The 17503-nt window shown below is 42.6% G+C and overlaps 1 protein-coding gene across 1 annotated transcript in view; it reads right to left on the reverse strand.

Annotated features, from left to right (window-relative positions):
* LOC127862729 (uncharacterized) overlaps positions 1–17252 on the reverse strand; it is a 33771-nt gene extending 16519 nt beyond the window's left edge. Inside the window, exons 1-2 of the mRNA XM_052401988.1 lie at positions 16775–17252; positions 7795–10037 (exon numbers count right to left, since the gene is read on the reverse strand). Of these exons, the coding sequence (XP_052257948.1) occupies positions 7795–10032 (2238 nt within the window). The 5' untranslated portion in view covers positions 10033–10037; positions 16775–17252. The remainder of the gene's footprint in view (positions 1–7794; positions 10038–16774) is intronic.
* Positions 17253–17503: the final 251 nt, after the last annotated feature.

Consider the following 17503-nt stretch of genomic DNA (forward strand, 5'->3'; position numbering starts at 1 on the left):
ATGATTAAATGCAGATGCAAACGAAATTGCGATTCTAAAAAATGCACATGTAGAAAAAGCGGACTTGAATGTACAACTGGATGTTCAGAGTGCCAGGGTGTTAGTTGCACTAACACAACATGTAGACGGGAATCAGACGATTCTGACTCAGACTTGGAATTATAAGAACCTGGTTTAACATTTGTGTTAAAGACGTTATTACATGCGCCTGATACTTGTGGTCAAACATGAACGTAATGTGGCAGTCATATATCCTATTGAGGTTATTGTTCGTTGCCCCACCCACTTCTTCATTATTGTATAATGTTTAATGTATATTTATCTCGCTTTAAATACATGCACAGATAGCCAAAGAATATATTTTTATACTATTTGCTACTTTCTGTGTACCGGATTATGTTCAAATATTGAAATGAAACTGCTCTTCTGAACACTATTGAGCTGTAGCAGGCAATTTCTATCTGAAATATTATGTGTTTACCTAGTAAATATTTTCATTTTTTACAATATTTCCCCTGCTTAGATTTTTCTAGATTTTTTTTTTATTTAATATGTAATAGATCCTAGATGGTAAATTTAAAGGTTTCGTTTCTGTTGCATTTTTTTTAAGGTTATGGCTATTTTGGGGATATTTTGACTGGACTAATATATGTGAAAGTTAACCAGTGGATAAATTTACCCAACATGGATAGTTATCCAGCCTGGGTAAATATTTCCAGCAACGCATTTCTCCTACCTGGTTAGTAACACAGCTTGGATAACTTTAACCGGCGGTTAGCGCTAACCAATGGGATCAAAATAACCTAGTGTACGAACAACTGGGTATCAAAAGTATTATACTCGTCCGACCCCAATTTATTGTTTACTAGTAATTAATAAACGATTGTTTGAACCCTAAATATTAATCTTGATCTGTATTCTCGGTTAATAATATATTTCGTCCGAATTGTGCTATTTACATTACTTAAAGTGATATTATGGACATTTTTCACTGTTGAATTGAGATGAAAAGAATTAACAAGTCAAAAGAGTTAGTTAAATCTTGGTTACTGACTAATTATCTGCAACTCATCTTGCTTCCAGTTGTTTATAAAAAGTATATATTAAATTCGATATTTTACATGACTGGTGAGTCATCTAAGCCGAAATTATCCGTAAAACAAAATAGAGTCTTTGTGTCGTATGATCGAATCTGCACTAAAATTACATTTAGATTCACATCGTAAATCGAATCATTTCTGTCGTCAGTTGTTAAAACGAAAGTATGGTTGATATTCAAATGCATTATTTTTCTCTTTCCATGATAGTGTTTTAGTATTGTGATGCTGCATAAACAAATATAAGTGTATATGAAGTGAAAACACCAAAAATAAACAAAGGTTGCGATAGACACCTATTAACTGTTAGATGCCCATAATATCACTTAAAGCTCAATACATTCTTACTTAGTATTGAGTATTGGTATAATATTGATTTAATTTCAGACATCATAAGCTGAGGGTCTGATTTGAAACACATTTTGTTTTACTTCTCCATTTGTCTGCAGTTACAGTAAACATCGAGTTATTAAAAAATCGTTGTGGCGATCTCACGATCGGCGTTCCAAAGAAAGACTTCATAACACGCAGTTGTCCCTAACATCATCATAGGAACCCTCTGAATAACCCCCTCTCTTTTTTCTTGCGAGGCAACTGGAGAAAACGCTAGTAAAATCGTTCCGATCAAAATATTGATGACACTTATCATTTGTTACGTGTCAAAGTATGCACACACATCACACCAAACTAACGACGAGGTATCTTAACCGATACAGTATTTTCGAATGTACATGCACAATTTGCTTTGCAGATTTTATTTGTGGTGTACTTTAAGCAGTTGGCTTATCTTTATTCATGAAACGTAACAACGAACAACGGAATGAAAGCGAAGTGCATTTCGTGCATAAATTTCGAAAACAAACTACGTGTTATCCATTGATTCGGTTGATTTGCAATATTTAGCCAGAATTCTCCATGCATGTTCCCAAAATAGGATAAATTCTATGCCAGCGGATCCCTTTTAAACAGAAATGAAAGGTATACGAAGGCATGTATCAAACATTTCAGGGCCCAGCTGTTGCTTCCGGTAGCTTATTCGCGCTGGCTCAGATTGCAGGTGCGGCGAGATTAGGATTCGGAGCAAAAGCAGCAATTTTCAGCGGAGCTGGCGCCGCTGCAAAATACGCAGCTTCCGGTTCGGACTAGGAATAAAACACACTCAAACACAAAAAGCAACTTAAAACACAAGGACATGATCGATGTTTTTACACAACCGATTAAAGAGGCCTTTTCACGTTTTGGTAAATTGACAAATAAAAAAAATGTTTCAGATTCGCAAATGTTCGTTATAGTTATGATATTGGTGAGGAAACAGTAATACTGAATATTTACTATGCTCTAAAATATCCATTGTATTCCATTTTTGACGATTTAAAAACCCGATCCGTCTGACATCGCCGATGACAAATCCATATTTAATAACCATTAGGTTCAGCTTCGGTGAAAACCTGGTTTAAACGTTGAGCATATAACTCAGGGAGAAATTATCAAACGTTATCATAAATAAACTATTCATACTAAATATGATCTAATAAAAATGAAGAAACCATCACGTTACGTCAGTACGAGGTAGGAATGGTCCGAGCGAAGAAGCGGTATGATTCGAACTCGGGGTTTCAACCGCCATTTTCGAAGAAGTAACATTTGCGGAACGACATAAACAATGCTTCTCATAGCGACTTTCACTATGAAGAGGGACAATCGCAACACATCAGCAAATTTAAACGCTCGTTAAAAAGTGTGGAAGTCTGAAAAACAGCGCCGTGTTTTTGAATCGGGCTTGTTGTCCACAATGAGGCCGTGTGCTAAATATTTGTTAATGTAAAATATTGATTCTTTTTCCGACGAAAAAACAGTTTATATTTCTATATCCATTTCAATATAGTAATTATTGGTTGAAATTTATTTCATTATTATAAACAATACTGAAATGCTGGAATGATATGATCTGGTATTTCAGGTTTTGTAAAAGATTAACACCAATTCCATGTGACATCCATGTTTTGTTTACTGTATCAATATATATCTCACCTCCTACAAAATGAACTAATCCGATTGGCTTAGAGCGGTTACGTGCCCATGGTGTATTTTCCATACATCCCGAGTACTAGTAATTTCCATACACACCGAGTAATCGAGTAGTCGGTTGAGATATGCAATGTTATCGTTACACAGTTAGTTACAGTGTAACTAATAGTTCATGTAAAGCTCAACCTAGCTTAGCCCTTTGCATGCTGGGAAATTTGTCGTCTGCTAAAATTTCGTCTGATGAATTTCTTAAATTAGCATTTTCTTTGATTTTTTTTCAAAGAATACTATCAGAATAGCAAACAGTTCGGATCCTGATGAGACGCCACGTTCTGTGGCTTTTCATCTGGATCCAAACTGTTTGCAAAGGTCGCCGTGGTGTAATGGATATGGTGTCCGCCTTGCGACCGGGAGGTCACGGGTTCGATCCCCACCGTGGGAGCGTTCTTTAGATCTCCCCCAAAGACACCAAGTACTGGTTCTAGGCCCAGGAAACGGACTCGAGAGCGTTTATATAAGCCTAAGGCTTTCGACGCAATCGAGCTAAAATAAATAGGTTTAAACTAAACTAAAGGCCTTCAAAATTCGTTCCAGCACTGAAAGAGTTAGATACTGCAGTTATCCGGAGCACGAATTACTATGTCGCCAGTATTTCCTTCTTTCGTATTAAGCATACTCATCATTTATTAAACATGGACATATTTCGTTCAGCAATAAAATAGTTAGCTTGCAATTCTGTACCAGATTAAGTACCAGATTTGACCTAGGTTCCCACTGCCGATCAGATCAACTCGATCAAGCCCGACCAAGCGGTCGGGTACTGGTCTGGTTCGGTCGGCATGAGTGGTCGGGGGCGGTCGGAAAGGTCGGTATTGGTCGGGCTTCCTACCCGATATTTTTTGACATGTCAAAAAATATCGAGTAGCGGTCGAGTAGGAAATGGATCGAGAAGCGCTCGGGAAGTGGTCGTGTATTAGTCGAGTAGAAGATCGAGTTGATCGCGAAGTAATTTTAGATCGCAACACGATCCACTCGACCTCTATTCGATTAGATGTACAGATTTACTAGACTGCTACCCGACGGCTACTCGACCGTACACGATCACTTCCCGATTGCTATTCGACCATACACGAGCTCTGTACCCGATCCGCTCGACCTCTGCCCGAGTTATTTTAGATCGCTTTGTACGGCTGTAGTATGACCATCACGATCTGGTCGTGTATAGGGCTCGCGTATAGGTCGAGATGATTGAGCGGTAATCGGAACGATGGTTGAGTGGACGTCGTGAATGAGTCTTGTGAGGGTCGTGTGTTATCGACAAGAGGTCGAGAAGAAGTCGTGTATACCCTTTCTAGTCGAGCTTTGGTCGGGAAATTTCGGTGATCGGGATGATCGAGTTGATCGGATCGGCAGTGGGAACCCACCTTTAAACATCGACATTGTTCACCTGTGTAAGACAAGTAGGAAATACATGGACATCGCTTATAAGAAAAAATAATTATGAGATTTTGAAATTTATATTTTGCTTACATTGACCAAATTCTTTGTGCCATATTAGAGAGGCTGAGTGATGGGCCGGACATTTAATTAGAAACATCTTACTACAACATTCTATAAAAATACCGGCAAAGCATCAATTCTATAATTAAAGTGATACAAATGTATTATGGGCATCTAACAGTTTATAGGTGTCTATCGCAACCGTTGTTTATTTTTAGTGTTTTCACTTCATATACACTTATATTTTTTAATGCAGCATCAACATACTAAAACAATATACCGGAAAGAGAAAAATAATGCATTTGAATATCAACCGTACTTTCGTTTGCCAACTGATCATGCATGTACCATGTGATACTAAAATTAAGTTTTAGTGCAGATTCGTTTACACGACACAAAGACACCATTTTGTTTGACGGTTCATTTCGTCTTACATGACTCACCAGTCACGTAAACTATCGAATATAAAATATATTTTTTATAAACAACTGGTAGCAAGATGAGTTGCAGATAATTGGTCAGTAACCACATTTTAACTAACTCTTTAAACCTGTAAATTCTTTTCAGCGCAATTTAACAGTGAAAAATGCCCATATCACTTTAACAAAAATACACGTATCAAATCTATGTCTCACTTAGTGTCGACCATATTGTAAATATCATGTGTGTGAATGTAACGCAAAAGCCTAAAACAAAGTTACCCAGAGGTTGACATACATAAAAGTAATTGCGAAAAATTAAAAAAAAGGGAGAGTCGCCGTTTTTTAATACTGAGAGCAACACATGCAAAAAAACAGGAACTAAGTAGTGTTCTTAAATATCAACATGATGAAATAACAAATATCAAAACCTCTGCTTAAACAAAGAACGAAGCACTCATGTAAACAAACTTCCATATATATGTATATAGATATCTTCGCATTAAAATGCATCGCTGCGTCTCCTTGTGCGTTTATTTTTCTACCGGTAAGTCATGTGGTGAAGTTGGTTATGTGTTTCATAAAATGTGATCAATCATTGGGATCGGTCCAAATACCATTGTTCGCTGATCAATGGTAACTCAACGATAAGCTAGCAAATTCAATTGCAAATACATAAAGAAACTCTATTCAGTCTAACGGTGATTAACGATTTAAAACAGTAATGTTACACCGTTTGGTTTCCACCAGTATTAAAATTGTACTAAAACATACGTGGATAACAGGTAACCAGAAAGATTGACAACTATCCAGCACTAAGTGCTATTACATGAATACATAGTTTAAAATTTAAAAAAAACTTTAAATTGTCGGCAGTGGGATATATCTTTCGAAATGCCGTTAGTCAAATGTAAGTATTTGTATTTCTTCTTCCGATTGTGTTATTATCAGTTAAAGAAAGTATATACGATTTTCTATATGTGTTTAATTGTAATATATTGATAAAATATGTTACAATAACACAAAAAAAGGCAAGAAAAAGTATAAATTAAAGCCGAATTTCATAAAATGCAGCAAAGACAAATTATCGACGTACATATTTTCCTTCAATAACCGAAGCATTCGTCTTTGTATTCGGCTCGGCGTTAGTGTGTCGTATGAATAGATATCGTTGCATGAATTCAAATAAACCGTTAAACTAAGTTTAGATTCACATCGTACATGTATGGTGTACATGCTGGCGAATTCAGCTGTACAGCCGTTTTCAATTTCAGAATTAAATATCTGACTTATTTCTCTTTTTTCGACACATGTTCTTCTTAACTTTTATTTTAATTCACATTGCTTTAAAGCGAGATTATACGAATTTTACATGTGTTTAATTGTAATATATTGATACAAATATTTTATGATAACACACAATATGCAAGAAAAATGATACATTTAAGACGATTTTCATAAAATACAGCAAAAACAAATTAGCGCCCCGAGCCGATTGTGACGAAGATAATTCGTACATATTTTCCTACAATAACCGATGCATTTGTCTTTTAAGTGAGTGTTCGTGTGTCGTACGATTCGATATCACTGCAGGAATTTCAAATGAACCATTAAACTAAATTTAGATTCACATCGTGCATGCATAATATACATGCTGGCGAATTTGGCTGAACCGCCCTTTTCGTTTTCAGAATTAAATATCTGGCTTATTTAGCATTTTTCGACACGTGTTCTTCTTAACTTTTATTTTAGATTATATTGAAATATATGTATAACACGTTTTTTAAACATTTTATATTAACTAATAAATATTTGACAAGATCGTATATACCCGCTTTAAATAAATCAATAATTACTTCCATAAATGAGTTGTTTTATATATTAGTGAGTATGCAAAATTTTGGCATGTGCTAAATTGTAATATTTTGATAAAAATATGTTACAATAACACCAAATAGGCAAAAACAATTATACATTGAAGACGAATTTCATAAAATGCAGCAAAGACAAATGAGCGCCCCGAGCCGATTGTGACGAAGATATTTCGTACATATTTTCCTACAATAACCGAAGCATTCGTCTCTTTATTAAGATCGGAGTTAGTGTTAGTGTGTCGTATGAATAGATATCGTTGCAGGTAATTAACATGATCCGTAAAACTAAATTTAGATTCACATCGTACATGCATGATTTACATGCTGGCGAATTCGACTGTGCATACAGGCATTTTCGCTTTCAGAATTAAATATCTGGCTTATTTCGCATATTTTGACAAGTGTTCTTATTAACGTTTATTTTAATTCATATTGTACTACATGTATAATAAAAAAAAATACACAGTTTATATAAATTCATAAATATTTGACAAAATCACCCATACTCACTTGTTACTGATGTAAATACTCTTATTTCACTTTCCGCGTACTGACAACACAGACTGATAAGGATATAACAACACTTTAATGATTTAAATATAACAGGTAATTTCACAGATCGTCTTTATTTGCTCGGCGCCTCTTCTCTCTGCGCATGCTCCCAACGCGCTTCCGCCAGGTCACACACAACAGTCCAGCAGGTCAGCCACAACACTCCCCCCGTCTTTATTGTTGGAGCCGCTTCCCGTAACACGGTACCTCCGCCGCAGGTAATAGTCGGCCATCTGCTGGGTGTTGTTGTTCGTGCCCATCCTGGATCGCCAAACTGGCATACATTGAGGACCATCAATTACTAGGGTTGATCTACAGGGCAACCTGCCCTGTGGGGATCTCACCAAACAGGTTGACGGCGTTTCTTGTAGTGATCTCCAGGATATGCTGCGTCGTCACCCCTCGAAGTCCCGCCAACATCGCCGCCACATCCCCAACTTCCGCTGGCGCCGAAAACCTCATATGGGGCCTCGTAAAGTAAGGGGCGTCTGTTTCAATAAGGAGAAGATCCTCAGGCATGCTGACTACAGCGGCCACTTGCTCCGGGGTGAAGTTTTCAACACTCCTGTTAAAACTGAAGTGGGTGTTAGGGAAAACTTCCAGCCACCACCCGACCACCAGTTGGTTCCCATTAAAGGCATGGAGCTGAATCCTCTGTTGTCTTGAAAGGGGCTTTAAAAGGTGAAGCAACAACAGATGAGCCTCTATACCATTGTCGCCGGTAATTCCCCGACAGTGGAGCACCAGAACCTTGTTTTCTCGGATGATGGGCAGGAGTTTCTGCAGCAGCTTCATCTGGTACCACCAGTCTGCCGGGTCCATCGAGTGATCCAACCCTACTTCACCAATTGCCACAACCCGCGGATTAGTGAGCAAACTGCTCAACCTCTCCAAAGCGTCTGAGAGGAACCTCTTCGGGTTGGCGGCATGTTTAGGGTGAATCCCAACCGCCACGATGACTTCCGGTGGAAAAGTATCAACATCTCTTGACGATGGGTACGTCTCTGGGTCGCAGAAACTTGCCACCACGTGTTTAAGCTTGAGTCTTACCACCTGCTGCTCTACTCCTAAAGCCAGGACGTCCTCTATGGTGCCGTGAATATTAGCGGCACGTCTGAGCCGATCAGGGTGGAAATGACTGTCCACTGCTTCTGGGAGAGATTCAACCACGATTGGGGGATAAGCAAACTGCTCCATCCAATAAAGGCGATCCCTGGGCTGCAGCAAGGCTGCCAACAGGTACAGAACTCTCCAGTGAAGAAGTCCTGCGACACTGTTGACGGGTGCAAGTGTGAATTCCGCTGGAACTGGTTCCCGTAAATACCTACAAAACCCTTCCAAGGTAGACCAAGAGGATGATCTTGGGTGAGTCGTCTCACGGGACTCGAGGAAGTGTTGGGCGTTCACCAGATCCAGCAGGTCGTGGAGCGTCCCTGGTCTGCCAAGTAGCCACGTTGCAACCTGCAACAATGCTCGGACCCGCATTCCCTGAACTATGTCACTTGGATCAGCCAACCGTCCATCAAAAACTGTTGGCACATGCCAGGTCATCGCATGGACCTTTTCGAATTCAACTCCAACGCTGTCACAACCAGGGACACAGCAGGTATGGTTCCTCCTTAGCCTCTCGACCCGGCGCTGACATTCTAACCTCTTCTGGACCTGGGACAAACTGTCCCTGGTCAGCCTAATCTTCTTCGGTATTTCGACTGACACTCGGAGATTGCCCCCGGAACTTGTACCTGGCATCTGGCGTACTTTCCGTGCAGGTTCTGACCTGGTATCTCTTTTCTTCGCCTGACTCCACTTCCGGTCTTCTACCCTCTCCCCTGAAAGCCTGCTTCTGTCCTCCCGGTGACTCTCGGAGCTCCTGACTTGGTTTTCACGAGAATAGAGAACCCGCTCATCTCTTCCTGTGGACGTGCGACTTGCATCCTCGGACGGGTCGCCCTCGACCTCTCCCAAGGGTAAACCAGCAGCCCCCGAGTCTGTGTGACCTCCTGTAGCTTCTACCTTGTCCTCGCCAGGGAAACTGACCTCCATCGGGCAAACTGCCGTCGATGACTTGTCCAGACACTTTCTGGGACTCGGCGTTCCCAACAGGATATCAGGATCCGGACCAAGGTCTTCATTGTGGCTGGGAGTGCCAGGTTTTCCGAGAAGCTTTTCTACGTTGAGCAGTTCATCTCCCAGGTAACAAGCCTGATCTAAACTAGACCCAGCCTGCCCCAAACGAATATCTCGCTGCCCTGCCCCGGGATTATACTCCTGTTCCCTTTTCTTTGGCCGCTGGGGAAGTGGGAATACATTTTCGTGGATCCATTCCCTGTCCACTATCTGATAGGTATCTAGCGATCTTGATAAATTCTTAAGCCAGTCCTCCTTTCCCTTGGTCTTCGTTTTCTGGGTCTTGGCCAAACTGACCATCCCCTCTAGGAGGCGAAGGGCACCCTCCCTGTCCTGAGCCATGGCCAGTCCAATCCCCAGAGCAAACTTGTCAGGGCTTTTGTAGAGGATCCCCTGGCTTAGCAGCGCCTCGACTTCCTTAATGAAAGATGACATTGAATCTGAAACATACAAACAAAACAATGGGGCAAACTGCTCCGTAAGTGTTCATACAGGCAAAAAAGACTAAGAAATATTTTTGCGACATGCCCCACACCTGTACTTGTCTATATCTAGCGCATCAGAAGGAGAAATGTTAACACAAGACCCATGGTACCATTTGTCACAAAAGTCACATTGGATCATGAAGCGTCCCTGCCACGGTTTTTCACAGACGCAGTGCAGTTCCTCATCTTCAAGATTGTCCGGATCAACCTGATCTTGACTGCGATGTTGCACGATCCATGCAGGCAACTTCCTATCCCGGCATGGCATCATTCTGTCGTGATTCACCACAAAAACAGAGTTCCGCAATTTCACCTGGTACAGGTATGCAGAGAGTTTCTTTGATATAACACCTGGACCCTTCCATGGTGAGCAGAGTTTCCTGCACTTTCCCTTCAGTACTGCGGTGTCCATGAGATAAACCACATCACCCTCCTGGTAGGGACGCAGCAACACCCTTACGTCGTAATCTCGCTTCATACGTTTTGATGCTGTCCTTAGATTGGCCCTTGCTGTTTCATGGGCTAGGCTTATGGTCCCCAGAAGGTCGCAGACAAATTCGTCCACATCTTCATGTTTATCTGTCGCCATTGGGAACATCAGTTGAGCTGGAGTGTTAACTTCGCGCCCTAACATCAATTTGTTGGGCGTATATCCAGTGCTGCGGTTTACAGAGGCCCTTATAGCCCCAGCTATTTGCTGCACTTTCTCATCCCATTTATTATGTGTTTTTCCAATGAAGCACCGAACCGCATCCATTAATGTTCGATTGAACCTCTCAACTTGTCCGTTGGAAGATGGTCTATAAGGTGTGGTCCTTGCTTTGTGAATTTGAATTAGATGTACGTGGCAACGGTCCTAAGAAATCTATGTGAACCCTCTCCATCGGAGCCCCTGCCTGGTACTCTGTCAATGGAGCTTTCCCGTAGCATTTACTTTTCTTATTGCGATTGCACACATCGCAGGTCAACACGTATCGCTCTACATCTTTGGAAATATGTCGCCAGAAGAACTTTTCCTGGATCTTCGCCTTGGTCCTGGCCACACCCTGGTGCCCAGCCGATGGTAAATCATGATGCCATTCAATAGCTTGGGTCTGTAAGTCAGTGGGTACCATCAATTCCAAGTCCTTCGAGTTAGGTTTCATGCGAAACATAACACACTGCACCAATTTGAACATATCTCTGTTAATCCAGTAGTATTTTGCATCCGGACTGGAAAGAAACAGTTTACCCTCATCTGGTTCGGTTTTGTCCCTCAGAAAGGCTAGTAACATGGCCAATTTGTTGTCTTCCGCTTGTTTTTCCTCCAATTCTTTGAATGTGAAACCCCAACAACATGCATTATCGCCCTGTGACTCTTCAGGTGATCTTACACTTACACTTGCACAGAAAATCACTTCGGGTGTGAAAGCACAAATCTGGAAAGCCGCGTTACTTTGCCCTATTTCCATAGTTCTAGAATTGTCAAACTGACATTTGGGAAAGTCATGGTTCGAAACTACATTGCCCTGGTTACAGGCTTCTGCTGGATTCTTGTTGCCACCACCTGGCATGAATGAGTGATCGTCTCGCCCCCCAGGATCCCAGGGATATGATCCTAGCTGAACAGCTGTCTCTTGTCTATTGGAAACGTCATAAACTGACTGAACGTTCTCCACTTCCGTGCCATCCGACGGTGTACTTGAGCAAACTGCTCCTTCGATGCGAACTGATTGTTCATGTTCTGACATTGTTTGGTCACCCCTCGTTTGGAAACTGCCCTGCTCTACTAGGCCAATGGCGTCGTCGACGTCTTCTGTGAATGCAGCCCACTGATCATGTGCACGGGCACAGTAGTGACAACCACCACAAGGCAAGTCGGCAGGTATTATTCCTGCAAGAAACGAAGGACATGGACTCAATGTGTCTGGAAGACGTGATAACGCGTCAGCATTTCCATGATTTTTTCCAGGTCGGTGTTGCACGATCATGTGGTACTGTGCCAATTCTTCCATCCAACGGGCCAACTGTCCTTGTGGCTCTTTGAAGCGCAATAGCCATGTAAGACTTGAATGATCACTTCGGACAGTAAAGACTTTACCTAACAGGTAATATCTGAACTGCCTAGTAAACCGTACAATGCTAAGAAGCTCTTTTCTGGTGGTGCAATATCTTCTCTGTTCAGATGTCAGTGAGAAACTACTGTAGGCAATCACTTTTTCCACACCGCCTTGAACTTGACTGAGTACGCCACCAATGGCTGTGTTGGACGCGTCAGTATCAAGGATATATGGGTCTTGGTGATTCGGAAGACCTAATACAGGCGCCTTGATCATGGCACCCCGTAACATCTCAAATGTCTTTTGCTGATCTTTACCCCATTTGAACAGGTTCCTGCCGGTCAGTGCATACAAGGGCTGTGCTAAACTAGCAAAGTCTTGAATAAATGACCGGTGATAGTTCACAAATCCCAAAAACCGTTCAACGTCTTTTGAGCAATTTGGGATTGGCCAATCTGCAACCGTTTGAATGTCTTTTTCCGACAGAGCCATATCTTTTCCATTAATAATGCGTCCAAGGAACTCGACCTCCGGTTGGAAGAAAATACACTTCTTCGGTTTAAGCTTTAAACCATGCAGACGGAAACGGGATAGAGCATCCGCTAGGTTTTTCAAATGTTCATCAAACGTCTTTCCAAGGACCAGTACATCGTCGAGGAAGGCTAAGACCGTTTTCCATGTCAACCCACGCAATATAAGGTTAACAACCCTTGCAAAAGTGGCGGGGGCATTTGTCAACCCAAAACCCATGCGCACATGTTGGAAAAGTCCATATTTTGTTATGAACGCAGTCTTCTTCCTGTCCTCCGGGCTGATTGGCACCTGCCAATAGGCGGCATTTGCATCCAACTTGGAGAACCAGATGTTTCCGGCCAACGCATCGAGACAGTCCTCAACCAGAGGCAAAGGAAACGTATCTTTCACAGTGACATTATTCAGCGCTCTGTAATCGATACACCACCGGACCGACCCATCACGTTTTCTTATTAACACCGGTGCTGATGCCCACTCCGAAGAACTTTCCTGGATGACGCCCGCATCTAACATTTTCTTCAAATGAGCCTCTTCCTCCCCTGCAAAACATGCTGGGGTTTGCCGCATTCTTTGTTTGATCGGTTTGGCCTCACCCGTATCTATAGTGTGTTCAATGGCGGTGAAACTTCCTAAATCGAACTCATCTCTTGCAAACACATCTGCGTAGTTGCATAGTAACTTGGCGAGTGCTCCGGCTTGTTCATCCGTCAACTTCCCTATCGACGCTTTGTACACTTCCTGCAGATGGTCAGGAACGACTTCTTTTTCCTTCTTTTGCTGTTCCGACTCACCATGGCAACCTGCCACGGTCTCCGGATCTCTGGTTTTACTCAGCGACCCTTTCAGCTGATCTGACCCCACCTGGCAACCTGCCACAGTCTCCGGTTCTCTGGTCGACCTTTTCTGCCAAACCGACTCCACCTGGCAACCTGCCACGGTCTCCTGTTCTCTGGATTGACTGGTCGACCCGGCACAGGACAATTCCAACGGATTTCTATTATATTCCGCTGTTAAACGGTGGTCTACTTCAGCTACAGGATGTATCTTGATGCCATCATCTGTCGTTGCTTGGAAATCGCCTTCCTGAAGAACCTCTTCAAATTCATAGGCGTTCCCCACTACCACGTTTTTCTTGATAGTCTTAAACTGGTCAGTTGGGTTCACAAAACACACTACTGGGACTTCATTAGCGTCCCGAACAACTTTTGGAACCAATACCTGCAAGTTGTTCACTGGTTCAATGTAATATGCCCCCAACGTTCCCTCCAGTTTACAGGGGACCCTGACCACTGAATTTGGCGGTACCACTGTTCTTTTAGACATGATGATCCTTGCAACCACCGGTTTGTCCCTAAATGTTGTGTTTAAAGGTATACTTTCGCCATTGACCAATAGGCAGTCTGTGTGCAAATCAATCAATGCCTTGAAGTGCCGCAGCAGGTCATGTCCCAGCAACATCTCATCGCTGATTGGCGCAACGCATATCCCTTCCCTGGAAGACTGTTTTCCCAGCTGTACATGGATAGGCTGTGTCACAAATCCCTTCAGAATAGAATTCTTATCAGCAAGCTGCATGTTGATATCATTGACCTTGCCTGGTTTCCGCTTTAACCGGTCATAAACTTCTGAAGACAGTATGGATATATCCGCTCCAGAGTCTACCCGAGCCCTAACCTGCCGGTCTCCCACCAACATATTCACATAAGACGACCCTGCCGTCACGACCTTGACTGCTATCGTCTCCCCTCCACTTGCTGATCCGGATTTGTCTCCTTTTTCAGCCGCCAATCAAGATGAAGTCTCCTGCTGCACTTCAACCGGCGCTAACAAATGGCCTCGTTCTACATCGGGCTGCGGTGCCTGGCCTACGCCACCGGCCCCTTGGAGTTTAAAGGCTTCTGTGGACTCCTATCAACCACTTGACCTCCAGACTTTTGTTTAAGGGATTCCTGATACTCCCTACAGTCTCTTTTCATATGGCCCCTGCCATTACAATGAAAACATCTAAAGGTCTTCTGTGGGAACTTCCTGTCCTTGTTACTTGTTGAACTGTTTGATGCTAAACTAGCTTCAAACTTACAAGTTAACTGCTCAATCGCCTTTTCCAGACTCTCCATTCTCACGTCTGCTGGGGACTGAACCGCATTGACTGTGACTTCTTGGTCATATTTCCTGACCTTCTTGCCATCAACCACTTGCGAAACATACTGATGATGTCGTTCCAGATCAAGAGCATGTTGAATCGTTCGTGGTCGTTCGAAGCAGGCGTGCTTTCCCGCTTCCCTGTCAATACAACCTTGACAGAACCTAGAAACTGCCTCCCGTTGACCACACTGATCTGGAAGGTCCCTAAAAGCAGGCGTTGCCAGAGTTAACACTCTATCCGCCCAATCTTCTAAGGATTCCCCCGGCTGCTGTGTAGCCTGCTGGAATTTGGCTCTACTGGTTTCGGGTAGTTCCTTGGAACCAAAGCGCCCTTCCATCTTTCTCATAATGTCACGGAAAGAAAAACTTTCTCCCATGCGCGTCTCAATTGTAAAGTAGTCCAGAGCCTTTCCTTCTAAGCACCAGTTGAGGTAATCCCGGCATTCATGGTCAGACCATTTGTACACCTTTCTGTAGCTGTCAAACTTCTGTTTGAATGACAGCAAACTGGTACGTCCATCATATCGTAGGTTCTTAGGCATCTTCTTGGGATCACCATGGACTCTAGAGTGGTAATCATCCTCCGATAAACTACCAGATTCTGAAGTCGACCGATAGTAGAACCTGGATCCTGATGACCTTGACCTACGGCGACCATGCCCATGACGATGACTCCTCCTTGCTTTACCACTGTGTCTCGACCCCGATCTTGAACTTGAGTCGCTGGAGTGGTTCCTGCGCTTTGACCTCCCACCGGATGGAGCATGACTATGGCGGGTATATATAACCAACCGTCTGTCATCGCAGTCGCTCTCTTCCCTTGATAAACTATCATGGGAACGGCGATACCTAACATGGCCAGATGTCCTGTATTTTTTACCTTTGGACTGCCTTTCATCGCGCTTGCGTAATGACCGTTTGTCATCACAGTCATTTCCGGAGCCGCTGCTGGCGTCTTCCCTTGATAAACTATCATGACTCCTCCTTGCTTTACCACCGTGTCTCGACCCCGATATTGAACTTGAGTCGCTGGAGTCGTTCCTGCGCTTTGACCTCCCACCGGATGGAGCATGACTTTGGCGGGTATGTTTGCGAACCGACCGTCTGTCATCGCAGTCGCTGTCGTCGTCTTCCCTTGATAAACTATCATGGGAATGGCGACGCCTTAAATGGCCAGATGTCCTGGATGTTTTACCTTTACGCCATTTCTCCGCTCGCACCGGTGAATGACCCTCGGAGTCACTAGTCTCGTGTTTCTTGAATCTCGCACCGCTTTGTCGCTCCAAGGGCTTACATGGTTTGTCATCTTTTTTCGGCTGCAAAGTGTCAACAAATTTTCAGATTAGGCTTCTGTTCGACTTGCTGCTGGCCTTTCTCTAATTTGGTGGCAGCGCATGTGCTTTTAAGCCTTGCTGCAACATCCAGCTTGGCTGTACCTGGGGACTGGACCTGTACACTTGCTGGTAGTGAGAGAGCAAACTGCTCAACCTCTGCAAACTGCTCGCTAAGGTCATCTGAAACGACTAAACTGAAATCCTGCTCTGCCTCTGGAAACTCCACAAGCTGCAGCACATGGCTGGGGACAGTTCTTCCCAATGCTAATGACAATAACTCTGGTGTCATAGTCCCATATTTTTCCCTTAATCGAACAATAACCTTTGCAGTCTTTTGTCCCACCCCCGGAATTGCACGTAACTCTGCCTCTGATGCAGTATTAATTCGAACAACCATTTTTAATTATTTTAAGAACTAGATGAAACAAGCACGGGTGTGTTGCAAAGTCTAATTAAACGATACAGAGTTGTGTTATGTATATATTGTACTCTTTAGTTTCAATCTGAAAGTACCAAAATAGTATAAACAATGTATTAAAACCAAGTTTTTATTTATTATTTTATTTTTAATAACAATGTTAGAAAATGTTCTCTTGTCCAATTAATTAATGGCAACAAAAGCCCACCATACTATACATACCAACCAAACTGGTTAGACGTATATGAGCAGCCGCGTTCCAAGCACCTCCCTCCTTCTTATCACTGTAGTAGAGCCCCTTGTTGCAAACTGCAACACCTCTGTGCACCTCCGCAACCTGCGATGGCTAGAAGATTCCTTGCACAAACTGCGCAGCACCCATGTGTACCACCGCAAACTGCGATAGTTCTAGTGCACCTGAATAGATACGCATAAACACGTGACGTCACAGCAACAATCGTTATTTTTTAGGAAATAACCGTCTCAAACAAATTTATTATGCCAAACTGGCTCAAATTTGCCTATAACTAGTTGTAACTGATCGTTCTCTACCGACAAATGTTCTCTATACGATCTACGCAGTGAAACCCACGGTTGCAAAAACACGTGTTTGCCAAACTGGCAAAAGTTTAAAGTCGTTGTTTACCCTGAATCCCGGTGTTTTCCGCAATTAACCTCGTCGCCAATGATGTAAATACTCTTATTTCACTCACAGGTGGTTAGCGTGTGGCTATGATATTAATTAGTGAAAACATCATTTTGAATGATAAATAATCATATTATAACGAAAAATTAACTTTTCTGAAAAAAAATAATATTTCACTATCAAATATATATATAACAAGGTATGCAACTCAAAATCAGCCCAAAACGGGGTGCATCGCTTTGAACAGCCATATCTTCATAAATTTTGCAGCGATTTTCACGATCTCGGTCTTATTCAACGCAGAA

This window comes from Dreissena polymorpha, chromosome 16 (genome assembly GCF_020536995.1).
Source record: "Dreissena polymorpha isolate Duluth1 chromosome 16, UMN_Dpol_1.0, whole genome shotgun sequence".
NCBI lineage: Eukaryota > Metazoa > Mollusca > Bivalvia > Myida > Dreissenidae > Dreissena > Dreissena polymorpha.